Source organism: Lactuca virosa, chromosome 4 (assembly GCF_052849685.1).
Source record: "Lactuca virosa cultivar CGN04683 chromosome 4, Lactuca_virosa_CGN04683_v6, whole genome shotgun sequence".
Taxonomy (NCBI): domain Eukaryota; kingdom Viridiplantae; phylum Streptophyta; class Magnoliopsida; order Asterales; family Asteraceae; genus Lactuca; species Lactuca virosa.
Genome location: NC_136429.1, coordinates 222,828,035 through 222,850,212, shown reverse-complemented (window position 1 = coordinate 222,850,212; position 22,178 = coordinate 222,828,035). Strand labels below are relative to the sequence as shown.

The following is a 22,178-nucleotide window of genomic DNA, read 5'->3' as shown; positions in this document are numbered from 1 at the left end:
TTCAAAACCCTAACCCTAATTTCGATTAGGGTTCTTTGGAGGCTAGGGTTTTCGAAAAAACCCTTTTATCCAAAACCCTAGAAATCGAAAATTTGGCCTTTAGGGTTTAATAGCTATAAACCCTAATTTGCAATTCAACAATTATAGCAATTCAATTTAAAACAAACAATGGCTCTGATACCACTGATGGGTTTTAGGTAAAACAAATAAACTAGAAAACAATTCCTATGTTCACATGCAACCTACTTGGGATCTATGTTTTGATCTATTGAACATATAACTTTGAATTGCAAAACAAGAACCCTAGAGGAGAGAGGCTAATTTTGAAATTAACAAACTAGGGTTTAGGAGTTACAAACCTTTCAATTGTTATAGCAAACAATTGATAATCCTCTTGATCTTGATCTTGATCTTCTTGGAAGCTTAGCACCACAAATGTAATGCCTCTAATGGAATCACACCTAAGAACTAGCAAGAAGGAAACTTGGAGGAGAGAGGATGGAGAGAGTATGCAATTTCGGCCTTAGGGTTTCTTCCAAAGAAACCAGTGACCTCAAATGTGAGCCAGGAGGCTCCTTAAATAGCTGAGGGATCTAGGGTTTAGGGAAAACCCTAGTTATCCTTTGCTTAGGGCCTAAGCAAGATCCTAAGGCCTTATTTGGACCCCTTGGACGAAATCTCTAGGGTTTCCCCTAAGAATTTCGTCCACCTCCTTCCAAGGGGGTTCTGGAACCTTTCACTCAACTATTAGTTAATTGCAAACTAGTCCCTGCACTTTATAATTAATTCTTTTAACCCCAAAATTAATTCTGATTAATTTCTGGCTAACTATTAATTAAACATAATGATTTCTAATTAATATATTAATCTTTTAACATATTAATAAATCATTTATATTAATTCATTAATCTTATAAATTAATATCTCTCCTTTCATAATTTCCTTGTCCAGTTGCTAGGTTGAGGGCAACCCAAAAGGACTGTGCTGCTATCAATTCAAGTACATACCAATTATAGTTATGGGCTTAGACACCTAATCCAACAATTTCATGTATGTATGTGTGATTTTATGTGTTTATGTGGTAAATATGTAACAAAAAGGGAAGAAATCTCGAGATCTATGGCACAAGAGGGGAAACAAACATGATCTAATATACCTTTCATTGAAAAAGTCAAGAAAATTTTCTATCTAAAGTCATAATAAACATAATGCAACATAAAACTCATTTTTGGGCTATAATTGTCAAATAAACAAAATTTGGGTTGAAATTTGTCATTTACGGTTTTCTTAAAGACTAAACGAGTCAAAACAGTAAGAATAAATGTTTTTATGAATATTATACTCTTTAAAGGACTAGAAATGTAATTTGTAGCTTAATGGGCTAATTTTTGGGCTTTTCGGCCCATATGACCAAAAATTGCAAAAATACGGATTTAAGGGGGCTGAAATGGTACAATTCTCGAAACAGGGAGTAAAAGGGGTAAACAAAACTATTTCAAGGGTTAAAATGCTTTTCTTTTACAAAAAGGATAAAAAATGTAAAGTTTTTGGAATTTGGGCCAAAATTGTAAAAGTTGCGAAAAAGTTGGACTTTAACCGAAAGACTCTTTGCTGGAAGGGCTGAAACTGCCAAAGAGTAAATTTTGAGCTAAAAACATTTATTTAAACAAGTCTATGGGTCAAAAATGTCAAGAAAATGAGTTAAGGGCCAAAAATGTCTTTTTCTTTATGGAAGGGACTAAAATTGTCATTTTTATTAAAGAAGGGCTGAATGGGTCAAACCAATATTTTGAGTCAATTATTTTGGTTTTAAGATATTTGGGTCAAAAGAATACCAAATTACAACTTATGAAAATAGAATGAAGAATATACATATATTTTCAAATATCGTTATAAACAACCGACAAGTTTTGTGCCGTTGAGAATTTAACAATTGTTCAATCAAACTTCCGACCATTATACTATACCTAAAACAAGTAAATATTCAAATAGTTGGGCTTGAAAGATCTTAATCATGCTTATTGGGCCTTCGTGACCCATTGACATGACTTTTGGGCCTAACGATAATAATACATGTCAATTAAGCCTCCTGTGACCCAAATTACATGTTTAATGGACCCTCAATGGCTTCTATGTGCCATTGGACCCCAGTGGCCCATTAGCGTTGCTAGTAAGGTCCAATTAAATCATATGTGAAATGGGCCAACGCGTTCTTCGTTTAAACAACAGCCTAAAATAACTCACGTAATTAGCAGGACTTTATAAATCCTCTTCTCCTCGTTTGTTAGGCTTACTTGCAATCAAAGTAAACAAATTCAGGTCGTTAATCAATAGTAATCAATTTTGTTTGGATTAAGTGAGTAATAACGGGCGACACCTCTAAGTGTCGTTCGTAGTCTGTAGTTATAATCAAAGTCTCCTGCAGGAGAGCGAGAGTTTGTGTATAGATCTATACGGGGGTGACTCCCCCACACCTCAACTGTTCGCTACAGTTAGACTCGGTCAGTCTAGGGTGACAAAATCTTAAGATCAATCCCGGCGTTCATTAGGATGCCAAGACAGACGAACTAGTCATTATTATGCATGGTTATAACGACTCACGTAATTAAATAAATCCAATACTATCCGAGTAATCAAGGGAGAGTAATCAAAAATCACTTGTGTGGCGGTATGACAATTTGAAACAGTTATATTATATTTTCGGAAAACATCGGGTTTTTCGAGGAAATCAACACCATTCACTTGTACTTTCAATAACTATAATGCAAAACTTCTCATTTATACACGTTCTGAAATCATTCATGCACAAACTTATGGATCTTCACACTTTGGTATAAACAATTGTCTTATCAGAAAATATCGGATTTTCTGGGTTTTATAAACTACACAAAACATTTTTATAACAACCCTGCTTATGAACTCACCAACATTCCATATGTTTACCTTTTCAAAATAACTTGTATTCTCAGGTAACATGTAAGTTGAAGGGTAGTATCAAGTACGTTAGGATGTTATGTTTTGAAAACTCTCAAACAATTGATGCTATGGATATGTAATATTTAAACAATGTACTGGATGTGAACAATGTCAATCGTTATGTATTAATGCATGGTGAAGTTTATGTTGTGTTTCATGTATAATCATTGTGATGATATTCAATTTGAGTCACGCGAGCCCTCGGACGTTTCCGCCGTCTGGTTCGGGGGTGTGACATTGTCTTAAAAGAATACTTAAACCAAGAAATATATATATATATATATATATATATATATATATATATATATATATATATATATATATATATATATATATATATATATATATATATATAAGGATTAGTATATAACAAACTTACAAATTAAAAACTTTAACATAATAACATGGCTCGAAAATGGTCCAAAGCCCTCAAACCAACACAAAACCTTTAAGCTTGTTTTCTTTGTGAATTTTGTATGTGATTTGTATTTGTGTTTCTACTCAAAGAGATTGGCCTTTTATAGTAGACTATCCATTAATTGCTTATTAAACATATTATATAAGTTATAAAACTTTTGAATAGTTAATCATTATTAAGAGACTTTTGAGTGGTATTCATTTAAATAGAAGGTTTCAAATGAATATGGTTTGAGTAAAAATATAAGTTGAATAGCCTTGGGAGTTTCAAATGCATGAGGTTCAAGGAAAAATGCTAGCTTTATAAGATATATAGATAGATACAGATAGATTGTCGACATTGGTTGGTCTATGATTCAGAGCATTGCAACTTGCAACCCAATTGCAATGCTACTGTTGGATTAATTCAGAATCGGGGCCAAAATCTCTTCTAAGGGCATTTTAGGAAAGTTTCCCTTTAAAGGTTTTTTGTGTTAGATTAGGATACTAGTTTTATTAATTAGTATAAATAAGGTTAATGTTTAGGATGTTTAAGGTAAGATTTCCAGCAATAGAGCTTTTTTTTATAAAGTAATCTCAAAGTTTTTCTCGTTCTTTTCTCTCCTTTTATCTTGTCCTGGTTTCTTCCTTAGCCACCAAGGTAATATAAAGTGGTATAACTACACTTGGTATCAGAGCCTAGGGCTCGTGAAGGCGTAGGGCGGCCGATTTGAGAGTCGGTTTCAAGAAAATTGTAGCCTTTCGCTGCGGGGCAGACACAACAGGAACCAGATTCGTTTTAAGGGGGGGGGGGTGGGTGGATTGTTTTTGAGCGCGATTTGAAGCATCTCAACAGTAGCCCCAATTTATCTTGATCGGGCTTGTTCTAAGGAAAAAAGAGACTAACCGGAGGCGCGGAATAAACAGACGAGAAGACGTCATAGCAGGTGGCTTTGATTCGGTTCGTTTTGCGGGTGACGGAAGACGGTAAAGGTGGTCGTGACCTTGTCTTGTTGTTCGGTGGAAAAGTGCTCTCGGAACAAGTTTGATTAGGTCGGAGTTGTCAAAAGGAGAATAAGATGTATTTGGTTAAAGAAGGAGGTTCGATGACATTTCAAGTTCCGGTTTTGACTCCAACGAATTATCCGGTGTGGGAAATCAAAGTCAAGTTAATTATGGATGCACACGACATATGCGAGAAGGATGAACCGAGGACGTTCGGTGGAAGAATCTATCAGAATATGATGGATCAGCAAAGGTATGCCTGTCAAGACAAGAAAGGAATGGACAAATAACACGGTGTGAACATTATGGCGGTGGAAGTTCAAATCGGATGGCTTTGGTTCTGGCTGGGGAGAGGTCGTGAATCCAGAAAAAGTCTAGATGGTAATGAACATATCAAATGGGATGTCATGTTACATGTTACGTGTGTTGTGAACAATCAAAAAGGTATGTAGGACTTTGCATGTGACCAAGGTGGAGGTCGGGTGTCCGAGAAAGGTCAAAAATCGAGAGAGTTCGAAAAGACGAGATGAAGAAGTTGCTAGGAATGAAGATGTGTGAGATTATGAATTAAGGGGGAGAATGTTGGATTAATTCATAATTGGGGACAAAATCTCTTCCAAAGGTATTTTAGGAAAGTTTCCCTTTAAAGGTTTTTTTGTGTTAGATTATGATATTAGTTTTATTAATTAGTATAAATAAGGTTAATGTTTAGGATGTTTAAGTTAAGATTTCCAGCAATAGAACTTTTGTTTATCAAATAATCTCAAAGTTTTTCTCGTTTTTTCTCTCCTTTTATTTTGTCGTGGTTTCTTCCTTAGCCACCAAGGTAAGATTAGGTGGTTTCCTTACGGCCACCTCATTCACAAATGCATCGTCAAATTATATATTAAATATTTGATAATTTGATAATTATCCAAATTACCTATTGACTCATATACCAAATTTCAACAAAATGATAAAAAAAACACTTTTATTGATTGAACTACTTAACATAAATAACAACCAATTTATAAAATCAAATAGAGTTTGCTTTAACGAGTCTTTGAAACATCTATTCTAATCTCAACCAACGAAGCCAGCTATCCAATGTAGTACATAGGATCGGGAACTTTAAACGTCCGATCACCGGCGTTGCTTCCAAGTAAATCACTCCATTGATCTCCCATATTCCCACGAATCCTGTATCCACCCTCCTCCAACTCTTTCCTTTTCTTCGATTTGTACACAACTCCGCTTCCTTCCCCAACCCCCCTGCAAACAATATTTTCCGACGATTATATACACATCTAATCCAAATGTAACTATAACGAAACACAAATCGATTTATATAATATATGTCAAACAACTCACTTCATGATTAACTTTTCCCATGTAGTATAACCAACTGCCTTCAAATTTTTCACACGGGCTTCCATGTACATGTCCTCGCTTCCGGTGAGAAACACGATCTTCAACCCTAATTTTAACAACTTTTTGTACAGTTTAAGAGACCCAGGTATCGCCGGCGCCGTTGCTTCCACCACCCAAGCGTTGAATGCCGTCGAGTTAAACGGTATTGCCCTGATCAAAACGCATACAACAATCAGAAAACACAGTAACGATAAAGAAATAATGACTTTTGTTTTTACCCGAAAGCAACGGTGTCGCGAGCGTAATATGGGAGATTAGAGAGCGTAGTTTCATCAATGTCGAACACCCAAACGTCCTTTCCGTCTCCGGTGAGGTTGAGGGCTTTGGCATATTCATAGGCTTCGGCGGCGACAAGGTCACTATCCCGGCGGTATTGTTTTCCGAGCATGTAATGACCGACATAGTCTTCGCATGCTTGGGGGACTTGGGTCCATTTTTGGAGGTTGTTTGTCTCGACGGCCAGCCGCCAGCTCAAGCAGTTGAGATTGGAATGCTTGTGGCCGCCGGAGCCGGAATGTGGCTTGAGCAAGTGGATGATGTTTGAAGATGCAATGGCTGTTGTGGCGGTTAGGAGAAGGAAAAGTAACGTGGAAGCCATGGTTTGTGTTGGGGTATGCATTAGGAAGTTGTACTTTGTGTGGTGGGATTGAAGCATATGGCTTTGCTTTATATAAGCTAGTTTTTGAACATTTCTAGCTTATGGTTTTATCGTTTAATAAATACAATTACTTTCAATAGAAATTGATATGGAATTATGGATAGCGAATCTCATAGTTAATTGCAAATTTACAGTAGACTTATGGATATCATTTTTATATCATTTGTTGTATCGAACCCCTATATTAAAATACAAGTTATGATTCATGAATCACGACCCTCAAGGTATGCTTAGTTTTCTCACGTGGGAATTCATTTCTTTCCAAAAATACTAACTTGTTATTTTTTTTTAAATATATAATTTATAATCATATCCTACCTAATATTACCACATTTCATCCTCTAATTCAATATGCCACATGATATATATATATATATATATATATATATATATATATATATATATATATATATATATATATATATATATATATATATATATATATATATATATATATATTTTCAATATCATTTAAATCCACTTGTCAAATTGTGGTTCTTTTGGTTTTGTTATTAAATTATAAAAAAAAATCTTATCTAAAAATATAATAAAGAAAATAAGGAAACTTAAATATCTCCATAAATTCTCACGTAATTTGCCAACTAATGTATTAAATTCAATTTAAATTCAAATCAACCTTCTTAATTGAAAAACATAATTTTTGGCAAATCTCTTTTGCATTCACGATAATTTGCAGAAACATTGCAAGGTTCATTCACGGCTAATATTGATATTCTTTTCAAATTCAATTTTGTAATTATTAAACATGTAATGCTTATGTAACATCCATAAAAATCAAGTCAATTTAAAACTTTTTCAACATCCAAAAGTCATTAGTTATTACAAAATGTTTTCAAAATAGTTCAATATCAGAGTATCACAGAACCCATAAGTCCAAAACACGAGGATGTGTACGGTCACGCCTTCGCCTTCCCAAGACATCTGGAGCACCTGAAACAATAAACTGAAACCGTAAGCACAAATCTTAGTGAGTTCCCCCAAAATACCCATACTCACAGCAATACACATAGAATCACAAACAGCATACTATGAGTCCAGTCAACCATCGGGTTGGAATACCCCAGGCCCACAACCAACAGGTTGGAATGCCAACATACTATGGGTCCTATCATCCTCGGGATGGAATACCCCAAGCCCACAACCAACAGGTTGGAATGCCCACATACTATGAGTCCAATCATCCTCGGGATGGAATACTCACGGCCCATAACCAACAGGTTGGAATGCCCATGTCTATTGGCTTTCGCACAAAGCAGATAAGCCTCAATCGACAAACAAACATGTGCACATATAACAGATAATCACATAACAGTCTATAGATAACAACTGATCTAACGGATCATACCACATAGCACATAATACCATCCTATCTACCAGTATACCGATCTAACAGATCATACCGCATACCATATAATATTATCCTACTCTCTAGGATACCGATCTAACAGATCATAACAACATATAACATCCTATCTACCAGGATACTGATCTAACAGATCATAATAGCACATAACATCCTATCTCCCAGGATACTGATCTAACAGATCATAACAGCATAACATGACCAGATAACCATCCAAAGGGCCGACCTTGGTGCCTTAGACCCTTGAGTATAGTGAGGATAACTCACCTGGCGCACTGCTGAAGTCCCGCAGACAAAACTCCAGCTGCTGGTTAACAGATCTCCAAGCCGTCAACATCAAACAACACCCAATTAATAACTGGGTTCCAAGCCCAAGGTCCAACTCACACTCTAAAGGCCCAATAGTCAACCAATGGGCTAAATCCCAACATATGGCCCAATTTTCCAAATTGGGCCCATACCTCTACATGGTCTTTCCTTAAGGCCCGTTCAATTATTCTAGTCCAAACTATTTGTATTCCCATGGCCTAATATCACATAATCATAAAGGCCCAGTTATGGCCCATCTATGGCCCAATTTTCCAAATTGGGCCCAAGACTCTCACATGGGCCTTGTCCTAAAACCCATATAATTATTTAGTCAATTTGCTTATTCTTGGAAAGCCTATTAATAGTCCAATCGCCAAAGCCCGATAGAAAGGCCCAACACAAAGTCCAAGTGAAATTAGGGTTTCACATAAAATGACAATTAGGGTTAAGTGTTTCTCACTTAACCCATTAAGGACTTAATCCATTAAGTCCCTCACTTTACTAAATAAGTCATATGGTGTGATTGGGCTTAATACACAATTCCATTCCAATGGCCCAAATGTGGGTCCCGATAAGTCCAAGCCCATAATCTCAAAATTAGGGTTTCCACATGAAATGATGATTAGGGTTAAGTGTTTCTTACTTAACCCATTAAGGACTTAATCCATTAAGTCTAATATTGACTTATGTTAATTTGTCAATGATTATTATTTAATATTTCAAGTTTATTAAATAATTCCCGTGTGTGTCTCGATAAATTCCCAAAATTAGGGTTTTATGCCATTAGGGTTTTCCAAACCCTAATTGGGGTTTCCAACCCAATACTAGCTCATTAATCAATTGGTTGGGCTTTTAGGTCACTTTGGGCCTCATTGGGCCCATTAGGGTTTTATTAGGTCAATTAGGGTTTCCTTGGGCCCATTATGGTCTTATTGGGCCCATTAGGGTTTCATGCATCCCAACGAATCAACACCACAAGGCAAAGCACACCGCCACCCGACACGGCGGCCGGTGGCGGCAGCCACCACCTCACAGTGGTGGTTATGGATTTTCTTTTATTATTCCGGGCACCTTTTACAATTTACAACTCAATCCAAATAAAACACACCCACAAACTAATAATACACACACACACTAATAACACACACACAGCCACCCTTGTGGTGGCCGGTGGTGGCGTGGGGGCAGAAGAGCAATATCCGGCCGACAGCCACCATGGTTGGCTGCCATGGTGGCTCCAAACGTTTTCCGGCCACAAAACCCCGTACCCGACCTTGACTGGATCACTCCCGAAGGTACACACACACAAACCCCGAAACAGATTCACCACCACCCACCTAGTGGTTTACGGTGACAACAGTCACAGCTCTAACGGCGGCAGGTGACGTTGGTAGTAGCTTCACAGAGGAATAGCCACATGGCGGCGACAACAATGATGAATCCAACAGCCGCAATCGCGACCAGTCCTCCCACAACCACAACGTCGATCTTCTTCTTCTTTAGCCACCACGGAAACAGCGGCATTTGATGGCAGCGGATGCAATAGTGGGGCATTGGTGGTCGTTTGCCGGCCTCAGCGTTTCCCTCACGGCCGTTCACGACGTCCGGCAGCGAGGTGGTCCTTGACATGGTGGTGGCTACGATGGTTCTCCGGCTTCGACAGGTCAAGGGAGGCAGTCGGAAGGATGAAGGTAGAGAGAGAGTGGCGGCTGAGATTGCATTAGGTTTAGGGTTTGATACCCGGTGATGTTGGGGTTATATACCCGGTTCCATAAGATTTATCCCATAATAATAAGAATGGCCCCTCCTTGCATTATTTCTTTCAAAACTGATACATAATTTACCATTTCAACCCCTCCTTCTGAAAACCCTTATGAATCAAGTCCAAATAATACCAAACACCCCTTGGCTTGTGAAAACCTCACAAATTAAGTCTCAAAATTACATTTTAACCCCTGGAGATTCAAATCTTGATATTTGGCTTCCCGAAACCAACACCTTTCTAATTATTATTTGATTTTGGGCTATAATAATATAAAATAATAATATTAAAATTATTTCTCGGGGTTCCGGGTTCATCATTAATTATCCTATTTTAAACAGGATGTTACAGCTTAACAAAATATATTAATATTTTTTTTAAAAAAAACCCCGTGTATTACACGAGTCTTACACCTAGTTTAGAATAAACTCTAGAGTAAATTACATTTTTGGTCGTTATGGTTTGCAGTTTGCACCATTCGGAAGTTTTATCTGGACTTTGTGTTGTCAGAGGTTGTCCCCGAAGTTTTTAGGAAAATCTTTTCAATGACACAATTAATGCTAAGATTTTTGAGTTTTTTGAGATTGAAGAAGTTGTAAGCTTTGTCTTCGGGATGAGTCTCTTCATTGTTTGGAGTAAATTTGACTGCAGGAGATTTACAAGGACAGTCTGTTAGGCCATATGGATGGTTTGAATCAAAGCGAAGAAAGTTATTATTTCGGCAAGTCACTTCCTTTAGATCAATCCCATTTGTAGGTGTCACCATCTTGACCATGATTAACAATATTGTGCATAACTTTAGTTGAGTTATATAATTTTTTTGATTAACAAGTTCAATCATACATTGTCTTTGCGGGCCACATTCCGTTGATTAATAGCTACTTAAATGGGTGATTTAAATGTTGTGAGACTGAAAGGAAGAAAGTTACAACTCACATTTCTGTCCTTCTAGTGCACCTGCCTTCAATTGATTCATACATGAGGCTGGTTTACAGGAGTTTAACATGGATGGTGAGAGATATACGTACATGACACATGTTGATGCCAAATTAAGCAAACTAGATAGGTTTCTAGTTTGTTCTAATTTAATGTTTGCATTCCTGGGCGTAATTGCGATGGCCATCTCCATGAACTATTTGATCACTATCCAATTACACTTAAACAAGAGGCTTCAGATTTTGGCCCAACTTCATTCAAGTTCTTCAATTCATGGTTATTAATTAATGGGATTGACCAAATGATTATTGAAGACCGGGGGAATTTCGTGGGATATGGCACTGCCGAAAAATACCTAGTTGTTAAACTTAGTTATGTGAAAGAGGCAATAAAGCAGTGGCGGAGAGCGAATCGTCAAAAAGAAAAGCAAGAGATACTTGAACTGAAGACAGAGTTGCAACACTTAAGAATGCTGCAGAACACCAAGTACTGTCTAATAATGAATTATCGAATAGAAGTAATGGAATACAGAGGATACTTGAACTTGAAAGAATGATAGCATTAGACTTGAAACAAAAAGGCAGAATCAAATGGACCATAGATGGGGACGAAAACACAAAATTCTTCCATGGATTTGTCAATAGTAGGAACATGAGGAAAATAATAACAAGCTTGTCGATCAACGGACGTTGGACATCAAATATCAATGAAATAAAAAACGAATTTGTAACATCCCAAAATCCAGAATAAAATTTCATTTTTAAAATGGAATAAACACCCATTTTTATAAGGCTACATTCAAGTCAAACCATTTGTTCATAAACCATAATTCGAAATCAGAGTTATAAGGAAAACAATGAGGAATCTCGAACCATAAAACTGTTGATGTGTGTGTACGGTCCTGCCTTCACAATCCGATAAATACATGAAAAACATTTAATCCACAACTGTAAACACAAAGCTTAGTGAGTTCCCCAAAATACCACATACAACACAACATAAATAAACAACTATGAGCTATCAGCAACCTTGGGGTTATCAACAACCTAGTGATGAGGACTATAAGTAGTCCAATAGGCTCACAACAACCTTGTGAGTTATCAACAACCTTGCAGACTATCAACAATCCTGGATTTATCAACAACTCATATACACATATAACAACAATCAACAAATAAGACCTAACTGGTCTAGCATACACACACTATGATATAGGTAATACAACGAGAAGACTCACCTGAACTAAAGAACAAAATCTCAATAACATAAACAACTAACACAAGCCACCTAAATTCAAACCAAGAGTATCTCTTAGCTAAATACTTAAATCTACCAAAGTTTAACCAAAAGTCAAACCGGTCAAAGTCAACTCAACGGACCACCACGTCTGTAATGTCCCAAAAATTCATGGTAAAATTTTTATTTTTAAAATAATAAACCATACAAATGAGTTGTTCCAAAACCGATCAAAGTGAATATATTATTTAAATATCAGGGTAAAGATCATAAATTGCCAATGCGGAAAACTCTGGGGGATGTTGTGTAGTCACAGCGGACCCTTCCATTTCGTACCGGAAGTACCTAAAACCATAAACATAAAACCGTAAGCACAAAACTTAATAAGTTCCCCAAAATACCATAATGTTGATGGGATTTGGCAAGCGAAATGAAAAAACATTTTTAAGGAATTTTAGTATTTAAACTAGATTATAACCCGCGTTAAACGCGGGGAGCGTATAAAAAACATAGAATTGTAAACATATATTACATCATATGAAGCATGACAATTAAAAGTATATTACCATAGCTATTTTAATTTCATTATCATACATTACAATAGCTATTTTAACCTCATAACAATTAAAATAATAAATAAAAAAAACTAATAAATCATAGAGTAATATAAAATATTTGAATAGTTCATTACAAAAAAAAACAACTATGTTCGAATGCAAATTAAAATATATATAATCACTAATATCTACTTGGCATAGTCACTTTATCAAAATCAGAACGGATTGAAAAAACTTGTTGAGAAGGATGTGCCGGAACCACATACTCAATCGTATTTCCTTTAAAGAAATATAGGGTACTGTTTCTATAATCCCACCATTCATGTGCACCTTCATTGTAGTTACTAACATCTACTTAAATAAGATATTAAAGGAGGAAAAGGGTGAATGAACTAAAGAGGGTGAATGAACTAAAGAGGAAAAGTATATATAAAACATTAAATTAAATAAGATATTAAAGGAAAAAAGTAGTTATAGAAATTAGATATTATAGACATATATGTATTAAAAATTAAATGTTAAAAGTTTATATATTGGGAAGTTAAAATTGACGTTATATGATTTAAGAAGTGGATGTAAATATAATATAAAAGAAATTAAGAATACTTTACCTTGATTGGTTAGCTGTGAAAGTGGTGATCTTGAGGAAATAAATGTGGATTGAACATTCGGTTGTATGATGTTATGAGACGGGGTTGCCTTAGGTAATTCGGAAAGGTTTCGAGTAACTCGACAATTTGGTGGTATGAAAAAATTATTTTCTGAAATGAAGATTCGTATCATAAACGGGGGAGAAATATTAAAAATTATTAATAGTACAATAGATAAGCAAATATAAAAACGAAAGTGTAATAAGAAAGATGCATAACATATAAGAAAATGTACCTTTGTGGGATATTGTTTGTAATGTTGAATGTGATGATGTTTTTAGAGCGTTGGATGAAGATGATGTATTCACTAAGGAACAATGGTATGTATATCAAAAACTCAAAATGAAATGTAAAGAGAAATGAGTTATACAAATTGAACATTATAAACATTTAAGCACTTCAAATATAAACAGAATGCTTAAATATGAATCTTACCATTTGTGATGTCAGGCAGTGGTGTTGTTGGGGATGTTTTGCTGGGTGAAACATTAGTAACAAACCTTGTAGGTTTTTTCTTTCCCGAAGCATTTGAAATGTCACTCATTTCAATATGTTTGATAAGTTTTACATTCTTGGTTATATCTCTATATATATAGTGATGATGATGATTTCTAACAATTTAAATAACGAACTGGATATTTGAAGGGTTTAAATTAGGTAAAAAATAAATTTTGCATATAATTAAATAAAGTAATGAAATATTAGTTGGGTTTAAATTAGGTAAAAAATAAAGTCTTCATATAATTATGGAGGGAATAAATGCAGTATAGAAAAATAGATTTTGAATGCATATTCCATGATTTTATTCTGTTACCATATGCAAACGATGTATATTTATGCAAATAAAATTTAAATTTGACATTGACAAATAAAAGTAGGTGAAATATCATATATAATAAAAATATAAATTTTTTTGTGTGTGTGTGTATATATATATATATATATATATATATATATATATATATATATATATATATATATATATATTCTAACTCTTTTAATTAGGGAACTGAATATTAGAAGGGTTTAAATTAGGTAAAAAGTAAAGCATGCATATAATTATGGTAGGAATAAATAAAATATAGAAAAATACATTTTGAATACTTACACTATGATTTTATTCTGTTACCATATGTAAAGGATGTATATTTATGCAAATAAAATTTAAATTCCATTTAGACAAATAAAAATAGGTGAATTAGCATATATAAAAAAATTATTAATTTTCGTTTATATATATATATATATATATATATATATATATATATATATATATATATATATATATATATATATATATAATAAATTTATAAAATCAAATGATGAACGAAAGAAAAAGAAACAAAATATGCATTAAATCAAAACAGTTCAATAACTTGAAATTGTCATAACTTTCAATTCTATCATCGTGTTCACACCAAATAACAACCCAATAAAATTTTAAAAACTACCAAAAGATCCATAAACAGACAATTAAAAGTGCGACACACAAAAGATTAAAAAGAAAATGTCTCTAAACATATTGAAGATGATATGTAAAATTTTGCTGGGCAGCTTCATATTAGTCCAACTTTTCCAACTTTGGGATCTTCAAGGTATCCCGTACAACACCAGTTTTTGAAGAAGACCACTCCAAACAGTCGGTGTTGGCATCAATCTCAATAGGGCGCTTCCCCATACTGGATGATGGTGTTACAGCTTCAAGGTCAACAACATCAAGATTGTCATCATGCACATAATTAGTATTTTCCTGTAGAAAACATAAAATAATAAAAATCGATCAAGTAAAATATAAAACAAAACATAACATATTTGCACAAATTCATGAAAAATGAAAGAAAAATATATTGAAGAGAGCGCATAGGGTTTGAGTTTGGAAATATATGAGACAGTTACCAACCTTATTTGGCTTGTTAATAGGAGTACCATTATCATTTATATTATGGTGTTCATGATTTGGTGACCGTTTAAAAACCTCAGCAAGAACCCTTTCATCATCAGTCAACTTATGCACAGTGTAAGCACGATAGTTGTTCTGCAGATTGAACATGGATATCTGAACTTTGAAGACAAACTTCTTATTTAGAAGGATTTTGAACTCATCAGGTATCTGTTGTCGCCCTTGATCCTAATTTACATTATAAAATGGTTGGAAAAGTTAAAGAAGAAAAATCATATATGTCAATAATGTAAATAATGGAGATATTTTATCAAACCTTAGCTAGTTTTTCCATCAACCATTGGTTTCCACGATGAATAAGATCTTTTACATGACGCTCAAACAATACGAACAAAGAAGACCCACTTTCATCTTGCACACGAACTACTATCCTAATCCTAAAAGTTATAACATAATACGTATATTTAGCTTGACATACACAAATAAATATATGAAAAAAGTAAAATACATGCATAGTCAAAGAGATAATAATGACTTACTTTCCAACTACATCCGAGACAAATCCACAACCATCACAGTGAAAAGGGCCAACATCAACATCATCATCATTTTTAGTAACTTTTTAGAACAATCACGACAATAAAATGAATACCAACCATCATCCATATCAAAACCAATGATAGTAGCGATGATGGTTAAACCAACTTCCTGTTTCATATATAGGATTGAAAGGAATCATATTACAATATTATTTCATATGAATTGTACATAGAAAATCAAAACAATAATAGAATGCGGAAACTGTTATATAAAAATGTTAAGTAAACCTCATTAAAATCAGGAATCTCATCAATGTTTTTTATTTGAAAACGGAGGTAGTAATCCTCTGGATTAGCGACAACAGTATCTGAGTTGAGCTGGGATGTACGTCTAGAAGACTCAACATTCGTATCCAAAGCATTAAGACTACATATACAAAAAAGCGAGGTTATTCAACAAAAGTAATGATTTACCATATAAATGTGTTAACTATGGTAAATAATATACTTTGATTTGAACTCTAAAATCTGAGGCATATCATCATTTATATGCAATCTAGACCCAAACAAACAATTACCAACTTGAGGTTGACCTGCAAATAAAAAGTAAAATAATATTGTCAGTAATTACTTTGAAGTTGAAATGATAATTTGTTGAAAAAAATCCTTACCACCCCAAATTTTGAGTTTGGCCAAACGTAGCAGGATAATAACAGGAGCAGTGTCATTAGCATGTTGTGAAATGTAAGTATTCAGCTTTAGTGCAAAACTGTTCCACAAAGCGACTGCAATTTTCGTACCACTAAAAATGCATGGTTGTTATTAATGAAAGATAAATATAAACGGGGGAATGTGTAATAATAATACGAATGTGTACCTTAAATCCTGAGCAACCAGATTCATTAACCTTTTCTCTTTTCCATACTCAACAATGACTCGCATGGGATCAGTTGACACAACTTCACCAAGAAAATCTATGTGACAAAATGTAATAAATTAGTAATAATAATCCAAATGTGTATTACATTAAAAATTGAAGTATAGAAATAAGTTAAACTAATAACATAACAACATACCAAATGCAACACGAGTGTCAAAGTTCCTGGCTAGCAAATCTGGGAAAGAGATAAAATGATAAGAATCTACTGTATCAACAAAATCAGTAGATACACGAACTTTTGTGGTTTTGTAGAAATTGATTTTATGTTTATGAGGAACAAGCATGTATTCACCTTCATTGCTAGCCATAGCGAAGTTATTGATCTCCCGGACAGCTCCTTCATCGAATAGGGATTCAAATACAGGAATAAGATTTTTTTTATTGTTGCTTGTATTCTACTTCCCTGTAGGTGACAATGAAAGATAAAAAAGTGTAAAAAAAAAGTATTAAAAATACAAAAATATAATACTGTTAATTAAAATTTAATAAAATAGAAATAAAATTTAAAGATAAAGTATCAACAAATTTAATAACATAGAAATAAAAGAGAAGAACTGAAATCGATAAACATCCATATTTTTCTGCCAGGAAAGAAAAAAGCATAACAGAAATCGAATTTAAAATTGACATAAGAATTTGACAATCTAAAAAATAAAGTGTGTAAAAACAGTACCTCCTGGTTAATTAAAATCATGTCTAGGCTTGTGACCATATTATGATTGTTTTTATAAGTCGGCTTCCAAAGCATGACGACTTTAACACGTATGTTCCAAGACTCTTTGGATGCATTGATTTCAGCAACCTTATCAAAGACGACCTGATCTGCATTGTTAGCTGCCATGGAATACTATTAGCTGCAATGAAAGGAGATAATTAGTTAGAGAGAATTTTGATTTGGAATAAAAAATCGTTGACACTATATTTATAGGGAAATATAAATTTGGTTAATGCTGATATGACATAAAGATTTTGGAATGTAATATCATTTCCATACTTAGAATATGTTTTATGTATGGTATGATATCCAAAATAATATCAATATACCATGTCAAATATAAGTACAAAAATAGATAAAATCATACCTAATTTAAGATAATAATTACCATATAAAAAACTGTAAATTTAAAAAGCTTGTAGAATAAGAAAAAAATATAATAAATATATAATATTTTAATAAATATGGTATGATATCGAAAATATATCAATACACCATATCAAATATAATGGTAAAATATAATGGTCTTGAAAAGAATAAAGATTTTTACGAATAATATGAACAAAAAAGCATTACATAGAAAAACGGATGTTGTAAGCACTGCTCTGTTGTCGGCCTCCTTAGTGGGTCCCACGAGCATAATTTTTACATCACAAAAAAAACCTTAAAATTATACTTACCTTGATCAAATTAATAGCTTCCGAGCTTGCATTTGGGATAAGGTCAACAAGATTTGCAGACATAATCTACAAAGGGAAAAGACATAAATACCCTCCTCCTTATCCGCAATTACAAAAATATTAAAATCAGACTAACCATTGAATAACTGATATCCATTAACCAAGCAACATTCCTTGCATCCGGAAAAAGGGTCCAATCAGGTGTGCCAAGAACACATCATATCTTGTACAACTGATCTATTTCACTGTACAATCATAAAACCAAATATCTCTCATCGTCTTTAATAACTTCATCTTTTGTTATGTGAAAAAAAAAACATTGTGTACATATAATAAAAGGTTTCTTAAAAAAAAGTGAAAAGTTCATATAAAAAGCAACCTTTCCCCTGGAAACATCGGGCATAAAGTGAAAAGTTCAGCAAGTATTGCACCAACTGCCCACATATCTACAAACCAATCCCATTTAATGTTAATTAGTCAAAGACATCACATGTTATTAATACTTTGAATATAACATAAATACATAATATCATATTTAAAGGGTGTAAACGTAGTCAAAAAGCAAAAAGGGCAAACTTACACATTTGTAAAATGAATCACTATAATTATCTGAGATTATCAAATGAGCAGTTGTTGTACCTAAGGATCATCTTCAAAACTGAAAAAGGTACCAGAACTATAACCATGATCTGAATAAGATATTAGCAATAAAATTATCATCATAATGAATTAACAAGCAATTAAGAACATAAAGGATACAACCGCTCGAGCATTATCACCTGAGAAGTCAAATTGGTAGCAGTTTAAATAAAGGATGTGGGTAGTTACAAAGGCGATTAAAGGAGCTGCAACCATGACACGTGTAGCTTCACTTTTTATAATGAAAGCTCTTAGTATTGCTGCTACAGATGAGTAATCTAGCTTCTCTGTCATTTCCACATCCCTGAAGGGTAAAATGGTCATCTGACATTTCAACAAGAAAACTTACGTTGTTTCTTTTAATATGTTAAGTGGGAAAGATGGTGCTTTATCGTTTCTAAATATAAGGGTAAAATTGTTATTTACTCAGATTCAGTTGTATGAGATAAATGTGCAAAAAGGTAATCTTTGAAGATGTGGCAGGGATGAAAGTCAGGAGGAGAATTGAAGTTTGAAAGGATATTACTTACCTACTGTGATAAACAGTACTCCAAAATAAGAAGTTCATTGATAATGTCCCATAGATATGCCATAATCCAGTGTGTTCATAGAAGAAAGACATAATACTACATATGGCAGGAGTGTATGAAGAAGATTGCAACAAGACTTCTGGTGCTCGATACCTTTTTCACATAACTTTATATTATTAAAAAAAAAATTTCTTAGGAAAAAAAAATTAAGTACTCACCAGCGAGTAGAAACATAATCAGTAAAAGGAGGTTCAGATGACTATCTGTAGCCAGGCAAAAATTAACTTTCTTTATAGTATTGTTTGTCACCAACACTCCATATATTAGATGCACTACAGACACCTGTCATTTCTATCAACTGAAAAAAAAATAAAAAAATTAAAAGTATATGACATGATATATAAAAATAAAAAATAAAAACCTCGGGAGCCATCCAGTAAGGTGAGCCAACAACAAAATGCATATCAACATGTGCCTCTGTTAGCTTCATGGAAACCCCAAAATCCACCAATTTAACAACACCCTGGAAAAAGGAATCATAAATTTCATATTTCAGGAAATGTAGTAGTAATACTTTACCTCTTTAGTAGTCAAAATATTTGCACCCTTAATATCCCGATGAATAACCCCTTGTTCATGTAAATAAACCAAACCTTCCAAGACCTATCCACATTTTCAATGCTCAATATTTGTCAGTATACAAGATTTGGTGAAGGTCAAGATATTTAATGTTTGTAACAAATCTACTGGTGCTACATAAAAGGCCACCAATGGTTCAGGTAATGGCCCAAAATTATTTGGGTTGATGATGTTTGCAAGTGAGTCATTCTCCACATACCCTGTTTTTAGGATATGCTAGAAACAGTTGTATAGAGTAAAGTGGAAAACGGGCTTCTACCGATACTTGAATCCATTTCTGAACATCATACCGAGGTGGATTTGCAAGATATATTTCAGAGGTTCACTTTCGATACCATGTCCAAGGTACTGCTTGATAACGACCCCGAATGCTTGTCTCTTGATTTTCCTTACAACCCATGTCTGAAGGCCTTCACAAAAGGTGAAGAAGCTTTAATTCGAAGGGCTGTTACACCCCAAAGCCTTTGGAAACTGCAACAACTTCTGAGGGTGGGGAAAGAAAGTAAGTTGAACAGTGCAGGTTATACCTAAAAAGAAAACGCATTGGAATGTGATCAAGGTGGGATTGGAAAGAACCCTAAAAAATCTATGTCAAAATTACAAGAAATGCCAATGATAGAGTTTGAATCGATTAAATTCCGAGAAATTCGCAGGCCAATTGAAGATAACTTACCCAAATGAAGTCGCAGATGCTTGAACGGATTGAACACGATTCTTCGAAACCCCTGAATTGGGTATCTGCAAGTTCCAGTTCTTCCACATTGGAGGACGAAATGGAGTGATCGGTCTATAAGATTTAGACAAAGAAGTAGAAGCGAATGGTTTACCTGTTTCTTAACGTTAGATAGGAAGAAGAGACAGAGAGTAAATGACAACGAACGGAAGGCAACATTACACAACGGGGTTTTGGGTGTAAGGACGATGATGTCAGCAAATGATCTAAGGTGTAGAATATAGGATTGAAATGCAATGAATGGCCCTGATTTCTTAAGTAGAGAATTTAAGGTTCTCTTTTAATAATATTTAGAGACGATGAAATTGCACTTTTAGGCCTACACTATATAAGAAAAATGTGTTCCAGCCATTTCTATCTCCACTCACCAACGTCTCTTTCTATCTCTCCCCCCTCTCTCCCCATATATCTCTATCCCCTCCCTTTACATTGGACTTTTATGAGAGGTCAAACCCTTACAATCGTCTCTTTCTATCTCTCCCCCCTCTCTCCCCGTATCTCTCCCCTTATATCTCTATCCCCTCCCTTTACTTTGACTTTTATGAGAGGTCAAACCCTTACAATTGAGGATATGTGTAGTAGAGGCTTGTTACTTGACCAAGAAATCAAACACAGTTGGTGGAAGTGACCAAGATACTTGTCAATTGTTCCCTTAGGACCCAAAACTCACGTCCACAACTTCCATCTTCTTGGTCATGATCAATTGGTTATAAAATGTAACCATTGACACCTCCGTTACTTACCAAAAACACAACCTCACTCTCTCACTCTCTTACTTTCTTGGTTTGAAACGCCACTAAGAACCACCGTAAAACACCACCACAAACCATCATAAACTCCACCTTATTCCCCCACTGTTTTGGCAAAAAAATGCCGCCCAAACACTCCCTCCTGCCTCTCTCTCTCTCTCTCTCTCTCTCTCTCTCATTTGTCACTTCTCCGGTGAAGAGAGCCACCACAGCCGAGTGTGGCAGCACCTCCGCCTCCCCTGCCATGACCCACCACCATCAAACATTCCAACGCCACTGCTGCCTTCCACCTGTTACTCGCCGAGCCATCTAACAGAAGAGAGAGGAAGCGGCGGAGCCACCCGCTGCCATTGCAGCTTCGCCATCACCGCCCACTTCCACCATTTTCACCTCCCATTGCCGCCATTGATGTGTAATTCCGACCACACCAATGTGAGTAATCAATCACCTCCATTATCGTTTTATCTGTTTTGATTTTGTGGAGTTTGAATTTGATCAGACGACGATGAAGCCTTTGTACGTGGGTCTCGTTTTTGTTTCTCTGCGTGAAATCGTAACCGGGAGGAACAAGATGACACTATTCAAACATTGTTTAATTTTATTTAAAACTCACCCCAAACCTTACTGATTTTACAACTCAGTCCCTCCTTTCAAACTTGGAATTAAAATAAACAGTTTAACCCCCTCCTTGCTAATTGTTTACAGATTAAGTCACTTTCCTCCAAACTTTGGTTTAAAATAATTACTTTAACCCCTCCTTTGTTACGTTTAACACACACAGTCCCTATAAATAATTATTTTAGCAAAACCACCCCCATACTTAGTAATTAATACC

General features: G+C 34.7%; 2 protein-coding genes across 2 annotated transcripts; both read right to left on the bottom strand.

The window, feature by feature from the left end:
• Nucleotides 1–5,330: 5,330 nt before the first annotated feature.
• LOC145108024 (acid phosphatase 1-like) lies at nucleotides 5,331–6,480 on the bottom strand. The gene is made up of 3 exons (XM_079045007.1): nucleotides 6,006–6,480; nucleotides 5,728–5,937; nucleotides 5,331–5,628 (listed from the first exon to the last, which is right to left on the bottom strand). Exons 1-3 carry the CDS (start codon nucleotides 6,440–6,442, stop codon nucleotides 5,457–5,459), a joined length of 819 nt encoding a protein of 272 aa, XP_078901133.1. The 5' UTR covers nucleotides 6,443–6,480; the 3' UTR covers nucleotides 5,331–5,456.
• Nucleotides 6,481–14,840: 8,360 nt separating this feature from the next.
• LOC145105643 (uncharacterized) lies at nucleotides 14,841–16,621 on the bottom strand. Its single transcript, XM_079042729.1, has 8 exons — nucleotides 16,596–16,621; nucleotides 16,417–16,520; nucleotides 16,227–16,311; nucleotides 16,007–16,145; nucleotides 15,730–15,887; nucleotides 15,496–15,616; nucleotides 15,180–15,407; nucleotides 14,841–15,029 (listed from the first exon to the last, which is right to left on the bottom strand). Exons 1-8 carry the CDS (start codon nucleotides 16,619–16,621, stop codon nucleotides 14,841–14,843), a joined length of 1,050 nt encoding a protein of 349 aa, XP_078898855.1.
• Nucleotides 16,622–22,178: the final 5,557 nt, after the last annotated feature.